The 17,490-nt window shown below is 42.1% G+C and overlaps 1 protein-coding gene across 1 annotated transcript; it reads right to left on the bottom strand.

Annotated features, from left to right (window-relative positions):
- Positions 1-15,712: 15,712 nt before the first annotated feature.
- LOC145980899 (uncharacterized) lies at positions 15,713-17,054 on the bottom strand. Its single transcript, XM_083113984.1, has 2 exons — positions 16,377-17,054; positions 15,713-16,030 (listed from the first exon to the last, which is right to left on the bottom strand). The coding sequence occupies exons 1-2, from the start codon at positions 17,052-17,054 to the stop codon at positions 15,713-15,715; spliced, it is 996 nt and encodes a 331-aa protein (XP_082970110.1).
- Between the last annotated feature and the right edge of the window lie 436 nt (positions 17,055-17,490).

The raw sequence follows: 17,490 nt of genomic DNA, 5'->3' as shown, positions 1-17,490 counted from the left end.
GACGAGACGGAACTTCCACCCCGGGAGGTATTTTATTCTTGTCTCACGGAGGACGTCTGTTCCGAAGAGGACTACGAACACGCTCGTATTGTATGGACGGCATTCAATTGCCAAACTTTTCGCGATTATCACGATCTCTATCTCAAATTGGACGTGACTCTCCTCATGGACATTTTCGAATCGTTTCGTAAGAGATGCATCGCGATATACAAGTTGGATCCTGCGTATTTCTTCACCACGCCGGGATTGACTTGGGAATCGATGATGAAATACACCAACGTGGAACTGGGACTTATTGCAGAGAAGGAACAGTATGCTTTCATGGAGAGTGCGATACGCGGTGGCATCGTCCAATGTCCCCGACGCCATGCTCAGGCAAACAATCCTCATACGCCTGGTTACGATGCATCGAAGCCTAACACCTACATCGTCTACTGGGATGTCAACAACCTGTACGGCCACTCCATGTCCCAGTGTCTTCCCATCAGCGACTACGCGTGGATGACCGAAGAGGAACTCTCCTGCGAAGATTTTCTCAACTGGAGGGAAGATAATGAATGGGGTTGTTTCTTGGAAGTGGATCTCGATTATCCCGAAACGCTTCACGAGAAACATCACGGATTGGCCCTGGCCCCCACCAAGGAGAAGCCACCTGGAGGATCGGAGCCAAAACTCATACTAAGCATGGAGAACAAGCGGAATTACGTTCTGCACTACCGACTCCTCCAATTTTACATAAGTCACGGCTTGCAGTTGAAGAAAGTTCATAGAGGATTGAAGTTCCGACAGAGCAAGTGGCTCGAACCCTACATAGCCGAGAACACGCGCCGCAGAGCGCAATCGACATCGCCTGCAGACAAGGATCTGTACAAACTGTTCAATAACGCCATCTACGGCAAGACGATGGAGAACGTGCGTAATTACATCGACGCAACGTTGGTCACGGACGAAAAGAAATTTGAGAAGATCGTCGCGTCACCCTACTTCAAAAACTTCACTATTTTCGACGAGAATCTAGTATTCGTTGAGAGGAACAAGAAGCAAGTGATGCTCAACAAGCCGATTGCCATAGGTGCCACCGTCCTTGAACTATCAAAATTGCACATGTACCAATCGTACTACGATCAGTTTCAACCTTTTTATGGAGATAACATCCAAATATGTTACATTGATACGGATAGCTTCATTTTTCTAATCCAAACACCAAGCCTCGAACATGATCTGACTAAGATGAAGCATCTGTTTGATTTTAGCAACTTACCATCAGGCCATCACTTGCATTCGACAGAAAACAAAATGACGATTGGAAAGTTCAAAGATGAAGCGGCTGGTAATTACAGCAGGGAATTTGCGGGGCTTCGTGCCAAAATGTACTGTGTAAAGATTACAGAAGAAAAAGAGATCAAGAAGGCGAAGGGGGTGGGAAAAATAAGTACCAGCAAATTTAGCATGCAAGACTACAAAGAATGCCTTTTTCATGGTAAAAGGCAACTCAGCACCGATCATCGCATTGCAAGTAAATTGCATGATTTGTACACGATGCGCGTAACCAAAGTAGCATTGGATGCAACGGACAACAAGTTACGTGTTCTCGATTGTCAAATCCACACGCGAGAGTGGGGGCACTACAATAAAAGCGATAAATGTGACGTGTGTTAACCGTAACCTCATAGCCATGAAGTCCGCTGTGTCTTTGCTATTCTTCTTCAAAAACAGACGGAGGAAAAGAATGAAAGGGGGAGCCCTCGGGCGATGAAAAATAAGAGTTGAATTTAATGAGCCTCGGTTTGGAGCGGGCTTAACAACATAATAACAGGTTGCAACTTTTCATCGCCCGAGGGCTCCCTCTTTTATTCTTTTCCCCCGTCTGTTTTTGAAGAATAGCAAAAAAGCACAATGTGTTAAATAACTAACAAGGACAATGAATCTCTTTGGTTTTCGCAAACAAAGCAACATGGACACTGCATCACCAAATTCCAATAACCTCTTACCTTCCGTGTTATCTAAACTCAATGGTCTACTAATTGTACATCTTAATAGTATATGGACGGAAATAAATAACGATGTGGGCAAGATGTTTTATGTTTTTAATAACAATTTACATTTCTATGAAATTCCGATCGACGGGAAACTTCAAATCACCGTGAATCCGGAGAACACAGGCGAAATCAAAATTTCTACCGGCAAGAACATTTTTCGAATGAAGCACGACAAGATACTTTCTAACATGTCGTACGATGTGTCTGCAGGAGATTATCTTTACGTGGAACTCCTCGGAGACTACGACAAACTTATTCCTCTCTTCGTAGAATTACGAATCGTCTATCCTATTATAAATAACCGTTAACCAAAAATGCCTAACGATATTTTCGGCAACACCAAGCGTGTAGACCATGCAGAAGAGATTCTCATGTTGGACGTTCGTGTTAAGAAGTTGAGGACTGATTTGATCGCTTTGCAGGAGACCTTAAACAAAAGTTTAGAGTCTGAGATCGCTACGCTCCAAACGCAATGTCTCGATCCCATTCTGAAAATCGATTCCGAACTGAAAACACTGATAAAAAATTATGTCGACGTACCTTCTTACGACAACATTCAAAATATACAGTTGAGCATGGATTCGCTTCAAAATGATTTGGCCAAATTACAGCAATTTCAATCGAAAAATGAAGATTTGGAAAAATTGAAACTCGAAATCGAAGAGCGAACTTCCGCAATAGAAAAGAATTTCTCTGAACTTCAAACCGTCGTGAATGATATTGATATAGAACGCTTGCAGGTCGTTGTTTCTAAATTACAAGAAGAATTCACCGGCACGTTGGAAGAAATCAAATCCAAGTTGCAGACTTTGGAAGATACAATGACGAACCTACCATCGTCGGACGAACTGCAGGTCATCGGTAAAAGCGTCGCGAACATAAAAATTCAACTGGAGGCTTATCAAGATTTCGAACACATTCAAACCACCATCGCTACGCTTCAGGCGTCTCTGGAGTTGATCAACGAAGAAATTAAAAATATTCACGCTGAAGCAAGTGTGTTGACGAGTATTCAGGACACGTTAAGCACAGTTCAGCAGAAGATCCAATATTTGGAAAATTTGAACGTCGAATCCAATCTTACTCATTTTCATCACGTACTGGACAACATACAGGGTGACTTGGAATCGTTACGAACGAGCGTGCCTTCGAGCGAAGATTTGGAAAAATTGAAAACGGCGGTGACGGCACTATCAGATTCGAGCGACATCAAAAGTTCGTTGAGCGATCTCGAGAGTAAAGTGGCCAATCTCCCCACCTCCAAAGAATTACACGCTTTGAAAAGGAACATATCACGTATGCTGAAACGACTGGAAACGGAAACAGCGAACGTGGAACAGATTCGAGACGAACTTGCTTCGCTGGTGTCGACGCTGCCCACTTCGCAGAGCGTCGCCGACCTTCACACGCAGTTTACAGAGATGCGAATCATCGTGAACGATCTTACCGAGAAGAGCTCGAAATTGAATCAAATCGAGAACCTTCAGAACATTGTCGTCAACATCAGAGATCAAGTTGGAGTGCTGGAATCAACGCAGGAATCGACGCTGGCCTCTTTCGGTGCCAAGTTGCAAGAACTCAACGAAAGCTACAAGCAGTTGAACGTGGAAGTGAAAATCAAACCGTCATTTTCTACCGTAACGGATACCATAGTCGAACATTTGTTGCCCGTACAAAACACACTGGGTCAGCTTCACAGCAACCTCGTTAGCGTCGACACTAAATTCGCTAAACTGCATTCTCTGCAAGCCATCGAAATCAACAGCGTACCCAATCAACAGAGAATCTCCACCTTCGTCGAAGGTAACAAACTGTACATGCTACATCCTTATCATCCGTACTACAAGTTTCTCCTCGATGGCACGATTCAGATAAACGAATTTTCGTACTGGTCTCACGGCAGAAAAGCTAGCGTTCCCACCATGACTTTGATATCGAATCGTGGTGTCCAGAAAGCAGGAAACATTCCTCTGGCGCGTTGGAACGAAACGCGCAACATATATGAAATACACGAAGACGAAGATCTTACTGTTTTCGACGTGAGTGCCGGCGATAAGCTGATCATTCAAAACACGAGCGAAGTGCCACCCTCTTTGAATCCCATCACGCTTGTGCTTCTTTTGAAACGTAATCTCTAAAAATAATAAAAAATGTCTAGGCAAGCCATTGTCCAAGAATTGCATAAACCTGCACGCCGCAACTACGAACGTTTGGCTGTGGTAACCAAGGGAATCGACGACTTCTGGGAAAGCGACCTCGTCGAAATGAGTAGCGGCAAGTTAAAAAACGTGCATAAATTGAACAATGGCAACAAGTACCTCCTCACCGTCATAGACACATTTTCGAAATTCGCATGGGCTCTACCTTTGAAGGCGAAAACAGGAACGTGCGTCACGGAAGCATTCAAGACAATTTTTCGCGAAAGCGGCGGCAGACGACCTCGGTTTCTGCACACGGACAAAGGGAAGGAATTTTACAATGCCGTATTCCAAAAGTTTATTCGGAAACACAACGTTCATCATTACTCGACCTTCAGTGACGTCAAGGCCAGCATCGTGGAAAGATTCAATCGCACTCTGAAATCGCGCATGTGGTCACGCTTCACGCTTCAGGGAAGCTACAAGTGGGTCATTATTCTTCCGGAACTTGTTAACGACTATAATCACACACGGCACGCAACGATAGGCATGAAGCCAGCTGACGTTACCAAGTCTGACGAGCAACGTTTAATTTCTAGCGTTTACTGTCCAAAGTACACGCCCACGACAAAAAAAGCTAAATACAAAATTGGAGAACAGGTGAGGGTCAGTAAATTGAAGCGAACGTTCGACAGGGGTTTCACACGAAACTGGAGCACTGAACTTTTTACCGTGGTTCGAGTTCTACCCGGGAACCGTCACACGTATATAATAAAAGACAGTGGCGGTGAAATTTTATTGGGGCGCTTCTACGAGGAGGAACTCTCTAAAACTAAATACCCCGACACATACCTTATCGAAAAAGTTTTGCGCAAGAGAGGCAACAAATTTTTGGTGAAATGGCTGGGACTTCCGGAAACAAGTTGGATCGATTCAAACGAAGTGATTCTATGAGTACGTGGAATGTTGTGAAACGTTTACCTAATTCGGAAAGTGGAAGGAAGAAAAAAAACGGTGAATTGCTCCCCGACAGCATCCGCTGTCTGATCGTAGGACCTTCGGGGTGTGGAAAAACGACACTGCTCGTGGACAATTTTCTCCTTGCACCGAATTGGCTAGATTGGAAGAACAGGCACCTGTACGTGTTCTCGAAAAGTTTAGAGCAATCCAAATACCAGCAACTGATGAAACTGTACGATGGTCTGGACATTGCAACGTTCGCCTCGGAAATAAAACCACTCGACGATTGTCGTGAAAATTCAGTCGTTGTGTTCGACGATGCCATCCTGGAAAATCAAAATGAAATTCGCAACTTTTTCACGCAAGGTCGTCACAAAGGAATGGATTGTTTTTACCTAGCTCAAACGTTTTCCAAAATTCCAAAACAGTTAGTACGCGACAACGCTAATTTCATATGTTTGTTTCGTCAAGATCACACCAACCTCAAGCACGCGTACGATGACTACGTAGGCGGAGACATGAACTACAATCAATTTTCGGAAGGCTGCTGCTCTACTTGCTGGAATGGTGACGATTTCGGATTCGCTACGATTGACATGACGAGGAAACCCAACAACGGAAAATACAGAAACAAAATCAACAACTTTCTAAACGTTGCAACGTTGTGAGAAACGACGTGTATAAATAACGTCATGACGAAACGAAAAATCGAAGACGAAAATCTCAAGCTTCGCGATTACCTTGCGAAACGCTTCAAAGGTTGGAAATCCGAGAATCGTGGATTCTACGAAGAGAAAAAACGTCAGGATCAACCTGTGATCGATGCCATCAGCGGTCTAGGTAAAGAAATTAAAAGTGTCACGGAACAAAATAAAAATTTGATTAATGAACTCGTACCGCTCGCAGCTAAAAGTTACGCTGTACCCACGCCTATTTCAAGCATTCCTTCGACGCCGTTCGAACTGAAGGATGCACCGGCACGACGTCGAGCTATAGGTAGCACGTCCTCGTCTTCGGATAAAATCGAGTTGGGGCCTTTGGCACGAGACTACCTGAGCACGGGGAAATTCGACAAGGATGAAGTGTTCGGATTGTATCCCAGCATGGAAACCAGCGAAGGCGGCGGTGTGGTGTGGAAGATTGGGAAATCGAAGGTGACCTTCGAAGGCAACGACATTAAAGTCAATTTAGGCGACAAGGATAGTTGGACCAGGTATCCGGGTACGGTGGGACTGTGGGAACTCGTCGCCAAAAAGCAGCCGAAAGATTACACCGACGAAGATTACCAGAGTTACAAGGAAATTCTGATCATGACGGATGCCTTGTACCAGAACAACGACGCCTCGCAGAATAGGGTGAAATCGAGCAGCGGCGAGAAGTACAGGAATCTCATCAAACCGATTTGGAACCAGGTGAAAACAGGCAGCGGCGTCAAACGCTACAACACGTTACCCAAAGAATTCGTTTGGGTGGACGACGTTAGGAAACTCGTGGACCGATTGTTGGTGATAGCCGGCGAAGAGAATGCAGGCAACCGTAATTTCTACAACGAGAAGGTTGGCATCGTGGACATGATCAGCACGAAACTTTCCAACTTCATCGTGAACGACGACAAGGGCATAGGTTACCTGATCAAAATCATCAACACGCTGCCTCCGAAATTTTGGAACGTGGCCGAAGGAAAGGGGCTTGTGAACGACATCATCAACAAGTTACCTTTCGAGATGCATCTACCTGGCTACCAGTACTGCGGACCGGGTACCAAACTCGAGAAAAGATTGGAGAGAGGAGACAAGGGTGTGAATCCGTTGGACGCAGCATGCAAAGATCACGACATTGCTTACAACACCACGCAGACGGATCTGGACGCACGTCACGAAGCAGACAGAAAGTTAGAGCACGCAGCTTTCGAAAGATTCGTGAGCAGAGACGCATCGCTGGGTGAACGGGTCGCCGCACTGGGTACCACCATTGCCATGAACACGAAACAAAAATTGGGGTGGGGTATATAAATAACATACAGTAAAAAATCAACATGTCTCGTATAACTGATTTGCCACCCGAGCTACTATCTAAAATATTCAAAAAGATAGTTAACAAAGATGTTAATAAACTTGTAATCATAGCAAAAACGACGCCGGAATTTCGCATCCCTTGTGAAATGGTTCTCAAGGACCATCTTCGGGAGATCAGTGGCCTGAGGTGCGGTGATCTCAACATTCTGCTTTTGGCCGCAGGGGAGAAATTAAACGATAGGTTCGATGAATTGCACGAGGCAAGGCAGGGAAGAAGACGATATACTGATGATTGGTACAAGTCTATGCAGGAGACGGAAGATATTATTACGCACATCATCGCGTTTTCCGAAGCACGGACTTTCTTCCTCTGTTAAAATAATAATAATATATATACATGTCAAAAAAACTTGATATATAAATAACATACATCGTGAAAAAACAATTAAATTTCTCTCTAACACTTTGAAATTTTTTGATATGACGACTGAAAAAATAAGTGATCTCCAAGCATTAAAACAAATGCTAAATTTGTCAGTCGAGTATGTAAAAATTCAGGAATTGGAAGTCGACAAACCTTACACGATAACTTCCGGTTCAATCGTTTCTACCCAGTATGGTCCCAAGGTACGCCTGTTGCTCAACGCACAATACAGTCTATTTTTACCAGATCGATACGCTAACATGTTATCCGACGAGAACCTATCTATTTTAATCGAGAACAAAACTCGAATCGTGTACAAGGGGACAAAGGAACTTCTTGGCAAGAAAACGAAGCACGTAATAGAATTTGTGTAACGACTGCGAGGCCTTGAAAATATATAAATAACATGCCGTAAAAAAACTACACAAAAAAAATCTCAGAATATATATATAAATAACATACCGTGAAAATAACACATAGAGCATCAACATGAAGCCCAAGGGTGTCGTGTACCAGATACCATACTCCAATCTGAAAAATCTAGGTGCCCTCGATGGGTTACTCACCAAGAAACAACGCGAGAAGAAACGTTCTTGCCTGTCGAAAGGACACGGAATGAAATTGCTGCTCAGCACACCTCAATTGAAAAGATTGCAGCGTTCGCGGAAACAGCAAAAGATCGGAGGTTTCATATTCAGCATCCCGGCCATCCTGGCAGCATTGGGGGCCGTTGGAAGTTTGGCTGGCGGAAGTGCCGCCATCGCAAAAACCGTCATCGACTCGAAGAAGAACAAGGCGGAATTGGAAGAACAGAAACGTCACAACCTGGCCATGGAGAAGAAGGGGAAGGGCGTGATGAAAAAGTTTAAAAAAAAGAAACAGAAGCACTCACCAACCGAGACATTGAATCTCTGATCGGGCCGTTACAAATCAAACACTTCAGAGGAGTTTTTATGTCCGACTCGTTACCTTCAAGCGTGAAAAGAAGAGAATGCGGAGTAGTCAACTTGGACGGTCAAGAAAATCCAGGCACGCATTGGATATGTTACCACAAAAATGATGATAAAGCATTCGTTTTCGATTCTTTCGGAGGTGTTCCACCTACAAATTTAATTCATTATCTGAAGACAAACAAAACCTCTATATACTACAACGACGAACGCATTCAAGATTTCGGAGACGTGAACTGCGGTCATCTCTGCCTCTCCGTGCTCGCCTTTCTCTCTAAAATAAATAACCCTACGATCGAGGATTTCCAGAAAACACTGTGGAAGCTAAAACAGCATCACTAGGATGGGCGTGTTCCATCTCACGAGCGAATCTTCAATCTTGAAACTCACGCTGCACGACGACATCGTCTATCCTAAATCCATAGCTCTGCATGCATTCTACAGCATGTACCTCATACCCAATGTTACGCAGCACAACAACAAAATTAGCGTAGGAAGCGAACACATCGTCGTCACACCAGGCCAATACAATCTTTCTACTTTGCAAGCTCAGTTACCCAAAGGCACGTATCTTTCTCAAAATTCGGTCACGCACAGAGTGGAAATCCTATCCGCGACGGAGACTGTGGACCTGGGCACCATGGGAGAACTTTTAGGTTTCGAGAACAACACCAAACTCGAGGCTGGCATTAAGCACACGGCAGTCAATATTCCTAAATTCTTGGCCATAGAGACTCTGAACGTACACTGTAACGTGGCGGAAGGCATGATCACGAAATCCTCGGACGGATTACTGGGAAGTCACAAGCAGACGGGAATCATAGCCACTTTCAAACCCAGTTCCGAGTTCATGGAACCGATCATCTACACGCCCTCTTCACCGATCTATTTTCCAGTATGTCGCAACCGCATAGACGACATAGAGTTGGTGGTGACGAACGAGAAAGGAGACGTGGTGGATTTCGCAGGTGCCACTACGACGGCCATCGTGGAGATCAACGTATAATAAATAACCATACATGTAAAATGGAGCAAATCGAAAGTTACGAATTGCAATCTTTCCCTCCCAACCGTCGCACGTTCGCCAATCTGAACGAAGCGAACAGGGAGATCGAATACGACGTGGACGTAGGCGATGGGTTCATTCATCCTCACAGAGCGGACCTCTACCTTCAATTCGACGTGGTGAAGAAGGAAAGCGGAGACGCGTTTCCCGCAGCAGCAAACTTGATACTCGTGGACAACTTCGTGCCTCACCTGTTCTCGCAGGTGGAGGTGAGGAAACACAACACCGTCATCGACAGAATAGATTATCCAGGCATCACGTCGACGGCAGTGGGAACGTTGAAATTATCCAAAACAGACGCAGCGTACTACCAGGCCGGGGTATTCGAAGCCGGGACCAAAATATCGACGAAAAGTCACACGGCGCTCTTTCCCATGCGTCTGCTGCCTGGTTTCTTCTCGGACTACAAGGAGATCATGTGGAAGGGAGGACTGCGCGTCACGTTTCGAAGAGCGGCCAACGACAACGACGCATTGATGCGATACGCTACTTTGGGTCCGGACGGCACCACGCCGATAGCCAACACTTTACCCGAAGCGGCGAAATGCGTCATCCGGAGCATGGAATTGAGAATGCCGGTGGTGGAATACGAAACAAACTACGCCCTCAAGTACAAAGCGGAGATCTTGAAAAGTCCCCAGGTGTTGATTCACTTTCACGGTTACCAGTGCGTGCAGAAGATGGCGTCGGGAAGTCACATGGAATTCGACGTGACGACGCAGTTCAACAACATACAGTTCGACATGCCAGATTTCGTCGTTGTGCTTTTTCAAACCGGGCGCGATAACAACCAGGAGAAAGATTCCAGCAAGTTCGACGACTGCAAGATCAAGAACGTTTATCTGAAGAACGGACGCAACGAAGTGTTCCCGCGCGAGAATTACAACCTCGACATGACCAAAGATGATTATCTCAAACTTTACGAAGCTTTTTCGGCTTACAAACGCGTGACCGAGGGAAGCGTAGACATGTACTACACGCCCAGCGAGTTCAAAACACGGAGACCCATGACCGTCATCAACACATCTAAGAGAAAGAAGATTGTGGTCAGCGATCGAACCAACATCAAAGTCGTCTGCGAGTTCCACGATGCCTTGCTCGAGGATACCCTATGCAGTGTCATCCTGATTGCAGAGAAATCCTTCGCCTACGACGTGAAGAACGAGAGGGTCACAGAGCAGTTTTAACAAGTTTTTATCATCTATTTTCTTGCACAATAAGAAATTTTTTGGACTAGCACAATCAGTTACAATGGCACAATACGAATTTCACTAGTTCAGATCAGTTACAATGTCACAATACGAATTTCACTAGTTCAGATCAGTTACAATCTCAATTTCATTAGTTATCACTTACAATATCTTTTTGCACTATAGCACGAGAGACAATCAGAAAATTTGCACAAAAAAATTTGTTGTTGTTTTTACACGTGAAAATTAACAATAAAATTTCTTTTTTATCGTTTCAGATGCTGTCGAAACATCAAAAACACATACACACACACACTAGAAAAAAAGCATGCAACTTTATTTGTAACACACACATACATTCTCCATCTTCATCAAGAAAATATTAATAATAAACATAATTATTTTTATCTATATCTCACAATAAAACTCTATATCCAAAAATATCACAACATCAAATAACACTAGAGTCGTTAGTACACGTTGCATGCATTACGGAGGTCCTCTGTAGGGTTTCATGGAAGTTTGGGGGGAAAAAAAAACACGTGAAACTCTATAGAGGTGCGGTAATCTATAACCGCAGCCGTTAGAAAACCTTTTACTTTTTTGGTTGGGCACCACGCACCCTGGCGAGGTTATAGGGGCCAGGCATCCTAAAAACAACAATTATTATTTTGTTTGTTTGTTTGTGTTACAATACATATGCGCGCGCGTGCGTGCGTGCGTGTGTATATGCCACATTCTTCCCCCGAGAGAGAGGTTTACGAAGGTCACGATATATATAAACATTTGGGTCCCGGACTTGGAAAATTACGATAAGGTGCACTCATCTTTCAAAAAATAAGAAGATGAGAAGATGAGAAGATGAGAAGATGAGAGGATGAGAGCGCGCGCGTGTGTATATGCCACATCGTTCCCCCAAGAGAGAGGTTTACGAAGATCACGATATATAAACATTTGGCCCCGTTGATTCTAGCACTCCAACTTCATCTCTAATGTTGACGACAATATTCTAAAGGTAGAGAGAATGAGAGAATGAGAGAATGAGAAAATAAGAGAATAAGAGGATGAGAAGAGAGGTTTACGAAGATCACGATATATAAACATTTGGTCCCAAACTTGGAAAATTACGATAAAGTGCACTCATCCTTCAAAAAATAAGAGAATGAGAGAATGAGAGAATGAGAAAAAAGGTTTACGTAGGTCACGATATATAAACATTTGGTCCCAGACTTGGAAAATTACGATAAGATGCACTCATCTTTCAAAAAATAAGAAAATAAGAAAATAAAAAAATGAGAGGATAAGAGAAAGATGGGAGGATGAGAGGAGGATGAGAGGAAGATGAGAGAATAAAAAGAGAATGAGAAAGATGAGAAGGATGAGGGGATGAGAGCTCATCTTTCACTCATCACTGCCTTTTTGCGCCCGTGAAATATCGTCAGCGCACTAAATAAGGCGCGAAACAGGAAGAGAAAGTGAGTTTTTCAACTTTTTGTGGTCGTTTGGTCAAGAAATCAAAGTTGTCGTCAAAGGCATATTTTTTATCTACTTTTGTCTTAAGACGTTTTCCAAGACGTTGATTTTCTCGGCTCCTATGGGGTCTAGAACCATGTAACTTTGATCTATGTATATACCAGTACTTGCCCAACCCTGTGGCCGAGTGGTTAGCACATCGCGCTGCGACGCCAAGAGTCCCCCGGGTTCGAATCCCGGTCGAGCATGGTTGTTTGTGAATATCTATTCATCCATTTCATCACTCACCCCCAATCTTCGCAAATTAGCCAAAAGGTACAAAACGCAAATTAAAATAAACTAAATCAATAAATCAATTAATATACCAGTACTTTTCCTACATGTTCACTCACCTTACAACCCACCCGATCAAAAAATAAAATTTACCCCCTGCGCGCATGCGCACATGTATAAATTTAAATATAAGCTCGATATTGAAACAAAATATTATTTTTTCTCCTCCCCCTCTCTCTCTGGCCAAGATTGCAAATAATTGCAGGAATAATAATACCATGATATTTTAGACTGTAGGTCTAGGTCACCCGAACCGGACAACATTTGAGTTGGTATTTTTTTTTAAGTCCACTTTATGTGCAGTAAGGCTAATCGGGACTAGACCTACAGAGTTTTAAAGTGTTATCCGAACCACTTGTGCCTCCAGCGAGTATCGAACCCTTGAATACAAACCTACCTACCACTGCACCATGGAGGAGGCCCCCAGACGACATATTTGCACTACAACAAGCAAAAATAAATTCATATCTGTGCATATGGGAAGTCCAATACATAGTTGGTAATGTGTGATGTGATCAGCACCAAACATTTAATTTTTATGTATGTCCGTGTTTGCCCCGACCCTGTGGCCGACTGGTTAGCACATCGCACTGCAACGCCAAGAGCCCGGGGGTTCAAATCCCGGTCGGGCTTGGTTGTTTGTGAATGTCTATTCATCCATTTCATCACTCATCCCCAATCTTCGCAAATTAGCCAAAAAATACAAAACGCAAAGTAAAATAAACTAAATCAATAAATCAATCATTAAGTTCCGTGTGTTGCAATCATGAAATTAAATTTTAATTAATTTTTTTCCTATCCATCTCTCTCTCTCTCAAATCTATATAGCCTGTTCATATTTGGCATGTCGGCCATTTTGTTTACGTGGTAAAAAAAATCTCAAGCCACTTTTTTGCGAATGCTCGTTCTGTAGCCATAAGTATAATTGGATATAGTTGTCAGATTTTATTTAATTTGAGGTTTAATATCAATAAGCGTGCATAAAAACTAAATATTTTAAATAAATAAGATTCGAATAACTATGGACTTTCACTAGACTTTGCGATGGCGCAGCGGTAGCGTCGTTGCCTTGTAATCAAGACTTCGTTACCCGCACAAGTAGTTCTTGAAACTGTAGGTCCACCCCCGATTCGTCTTACTGTGCATAAAATAGACTTAAAACATCAAATCAATCAGTACTTCCACTAGCCTCTGCGATGGCGCAGCGATAACGTTGTTGTCTTGTAATCAAAAGTTTGATACCCGGTGGAGGTACAAGTGGTTCTTGAAACTGTAGGTCCAGTTTCAAAAATCAACTCACAAAAGCAAAGCCATACTTATAAATCAAAGCCAACTCACGCAAGCTAAGAAACAAAGTTACTTACTTTTGGAAAATACTGCAGAAATGCTCTTCACTATCGTTCAAAATAAAAACAGAACTTTCTACACCAGTGCTTTAAGTTTTATACGGTTTTCTAATAAGGTCAAAAGTGAAATGTTAGCCAACGCAACGTGGACCAATAGAAATCCGAGACAATCCGTTCTAGAAGATTCTTCCCCCTACATTTCACCCACATCATTTTGAATAATGCTTCGCATTGTATTACTGGTATCTATGCTGCTAACTGACGTCACTATATATACTTCCGTCATCCCAAGATCTACGTATTGTTGAATTTGCGTTATTGCGTCAATGTTCATAGCACGGGGAAATTCCTTTCGCATTACAGGTATTTCAATGTAATGCGAAAGCTTTAGAATTTCATTAGAGATAAGAGGACTTGCATCACTGGTATCTATGCTGCTAACTGACGTCACTATATATACTTCCGTCATCCCAAGATCTACGTATTGTTGAATTTGCGTTATTGCGTCAATGTTCATAGCACGGGGAAATTCCTTTCGCATTACAGGTATTTCAATGTAATGCGAAAGCTTTAGAATTTCATTAGAGATAAAAGGAGGGTATTTCGAAACCAACACAATGTAATTTCCTGTTCATTCTCGTAATCTACTCCATATTCGAGTGAACACTCTCTTGTTCAACATCCGTCTGTCATTTGACAGACTTGACCGGAACTTGGAAAATTGCAATAAAATATATTCATTCTTCCCCCTTCACGCAGCACACTCGATTTCAAATATCGCTACAATACCAATTTTTACATCATGAGGAGAAAAATATCATAACAGGGGCTTAAAATATTATAGGAGAAGTTTTGTTAGGTTGTAGTTTGTTAGGTTGTAGTAGGGATTTCCTTAACAAAAAAATAAAATTTTGATTATCACACACACACATCGTGGAAGATCACACCTGAGAGTTTTAATAACAAAACATTGTGGCAGATTACGCTGAGAGTGCAAGGTCGTGGTAGATTACACTGAGGGACCTTACAGTAAGAGGAGACAGCAGCCTTATAGGAAAATATCGTAAGTCATTTCAAATATACGTCAAAAAACGATGTTAGCAAAATTTACAGGAGGTAAAAAAATAGATTAAAAAGTAATACCAGAGCTTTTCTTCTGTCTAATTTTCTCTCATTGTAGGTTAGTTTAGCCCGTAAAACAGATTACGCTAAGAGCAAAAGCCTATTAGCAGGTTGTAGTAGATTACACTGAGGGGGGCTTACAGTAAAAAAAAAGCAGCCTTATAGGAAAATGTCGTAAGTCATTTCAAATAAAAATCAAAAGGCGAGGTAGCATAAGAGTAAGATTTGTAGAAGGTAAAAAAATAGCTTAAAAACTGATGCCAGAGCTTTTCTTCTGTCTAATTTTCTTTTATTGTAGGTTAGTTTACCCCGTAAAACGGATTACGCTGAGAGCAGAAGCCTATTAGCAGGTCGTAGTAGATTACACTGAGAGGGGGGGGGAGGGGGGCCTTACAGTAAAAGAGGGGTAGCCTTATAGGTAACTCATTTCAAATGTAGGTCAAAAAACGAGTTTGGCATAAAAAATAGCTTAAAAACTGATGCCAGAGCTTTTTCCTATCCATTTTTTCTCTCATTGTAGGTTAGGTTATACCCAAAAACAAAAACCTTGGTGATTTTTCGAGTGAGGAGTTGGCAACACTGCTCATGCCTTACGAGAGAAATCCATTAAGGTGAGAAAGTAGGTCAAAACACCGGTCTAGAACGTTGGGTTTCACCTACTGACACACATCATCGGCAAAATCTAAATCTTCTAATCTATCCATAAGGCCCCATTGCATTCCTCTTCTTTTTCCCTTTACGGTTTCCCTCATTACTGTATCTATTACGAGAAGAAAAATAAGAGGCGACAGAATACATCCCTGCCTTACTCCAGATTCTGTTTCAAAGGGTTCTGTAACATCTCCTTCATGAATAACTTGACTCTTGTATTGTCGATATGACTCCTGAATTATCCTTATTATCTTAAGTGGTATTCCAAACTTCTGTAATATTTGCCACATTTTTTCCCTTGTTATAGAAGGCTTTCTCAAAATCTACAAAGATGGTATACAATCTAGTATTCCATTCTATGCATTGCTCAATGATAATCCTTAATGTACAGATTTGATCTGTGCAGGATCTACTAGAACGAAATCCTGCTTGCTCTCTCCTAATCTTGGCTTCTACTTTATCTTGAATGCGATTTAATATAACCCTAGTTAGTATTTTACTTGGGACCGATAACAGCGTGATTCCTCTCCAGTTATTACAATTTGTCATATCGCCTTTTTTTGGAATTTTTATTATAAGACCCCTTTTCCAATCTTCTGGCATTTTCTCTTTTTCCCAAACTGCCGCCAACACTTCATATAATATTTCTGCCATCAAGTTCACATTTACCTTCAAAATATCTGGTGGAATTTGGTCTATTCCAGCTGCTTTCCCATTCTTTTGTTGCTTAAGTGCTAGTTTGATTTCCTGAATTGAAGGAGGAAGGTCTGAAATTCTCATCTCTGTACGCTCTTCATTTTCTTCAGTTTCTTCAGCCTCACTCTCTATTTCTCTCGTTCTGTCATGTTCTCCGATGTTCCTATTTAATACCTCTTCAAAGTGTTCTTTCCATCTCTTCATTTGTTCTTGTTTATCCGTTAACAGCCTGCCATTCTTATCCTTAACTGGTATATTTTTCTTAAATTGTCGCTTTGATAGTAAGCGTGTTGTTTGATAAAGTTGTTTTAAGTCACCCTTACTTGCTGCTTCCCCTGCTACTCTTGCTTGCTGTTCTATCCAATTGCGTTTATCATTTCGAGCACTCTTCTTCACTTTTCTATCAAGATCTTTATATTGTCTTTGTAGCGAACTCTTTTGGGTTCTTGTTTTTGCAGTGTTTAATTCTTCCTTCTTCATTTTTCTAGCTTTAATTTTTTCCCATGTGTTCGTTGACATCCAGTCTTTCTGATTACTTTCCCTATATCCTAAAATGTTTTCAATTATTTCTATCAAATTTGTCTTGGTCTTCTTCCACTTTCTCTCTATTGTATCCTCTTCTCTTTCTTCTATATCTTCATCTTGCTCCATTTGTAAACCTTCAAACCTGTTCCTAAGTTCCAATACAATTCTATTTCTTGTATCTTTAACATTTAACTTTTTCAAATCAAATTTCTTTCCCATTTTTAAAAACTTTTTACATGCTGCCATTATACGAAGTTTAAAGACTGCAATTACCAAGTGGTGATCACTACCAATATCGGCTCCTCTTTTATTTCTTACATCTAGAAGGGATCTTCTCCATTTACGGGTAATGCAAACATGGTCAATTTGATTTTCTGTCACATGATCAGGTGATACCCATGTCACTTTATGGATATCTTTGTGGGGAAAAACAGTTCCACCTATGATCAGGTCATTTTCTGCACAAAGATCAACAAATAACTGGCCATTTTCATTCATTTCCCCCAGTCCATGTCTACCCATAATATGCTCTATTCCTTCATTATCTGATCCAATTTTTGCA

This window comes from Lepisma saccharinum, chromosome 28 (genome assembly GCF_977018435.1).
Source record: "Lepisma saccharinum chromosome 28, izLepSacc3.1, whole genome shotgun sequence".
Taxonomy (NCBI): domain Eukaryota; kingdom Metazoa; phylum Arthropoda; class Insecta; order Zygentoma; family Lepismatidae; genus Lepisma; species Lepisma saccharinum.
This window is presented reverse-complemented; position numbering and strand designations above follow the sequence as displayed.

Excerpts from the sequence above, each read along its gene's own strand:
- LOC145980899 (XM_083113984.1), bottom strand. The coding sequence starts at position 17,054 with ATGGAGCAAGATGAAGATATAGAAGAAAGAGAAGAGGATACAATAGAG. Across the intron at positions 16,031-16,376 it reads TTCCACCAGATATTTTGAAG|ATTTTGAGAAAGCCTTCTAT; the intron begins GTAAATGTGAAC and ends CCATCTTTGTAG.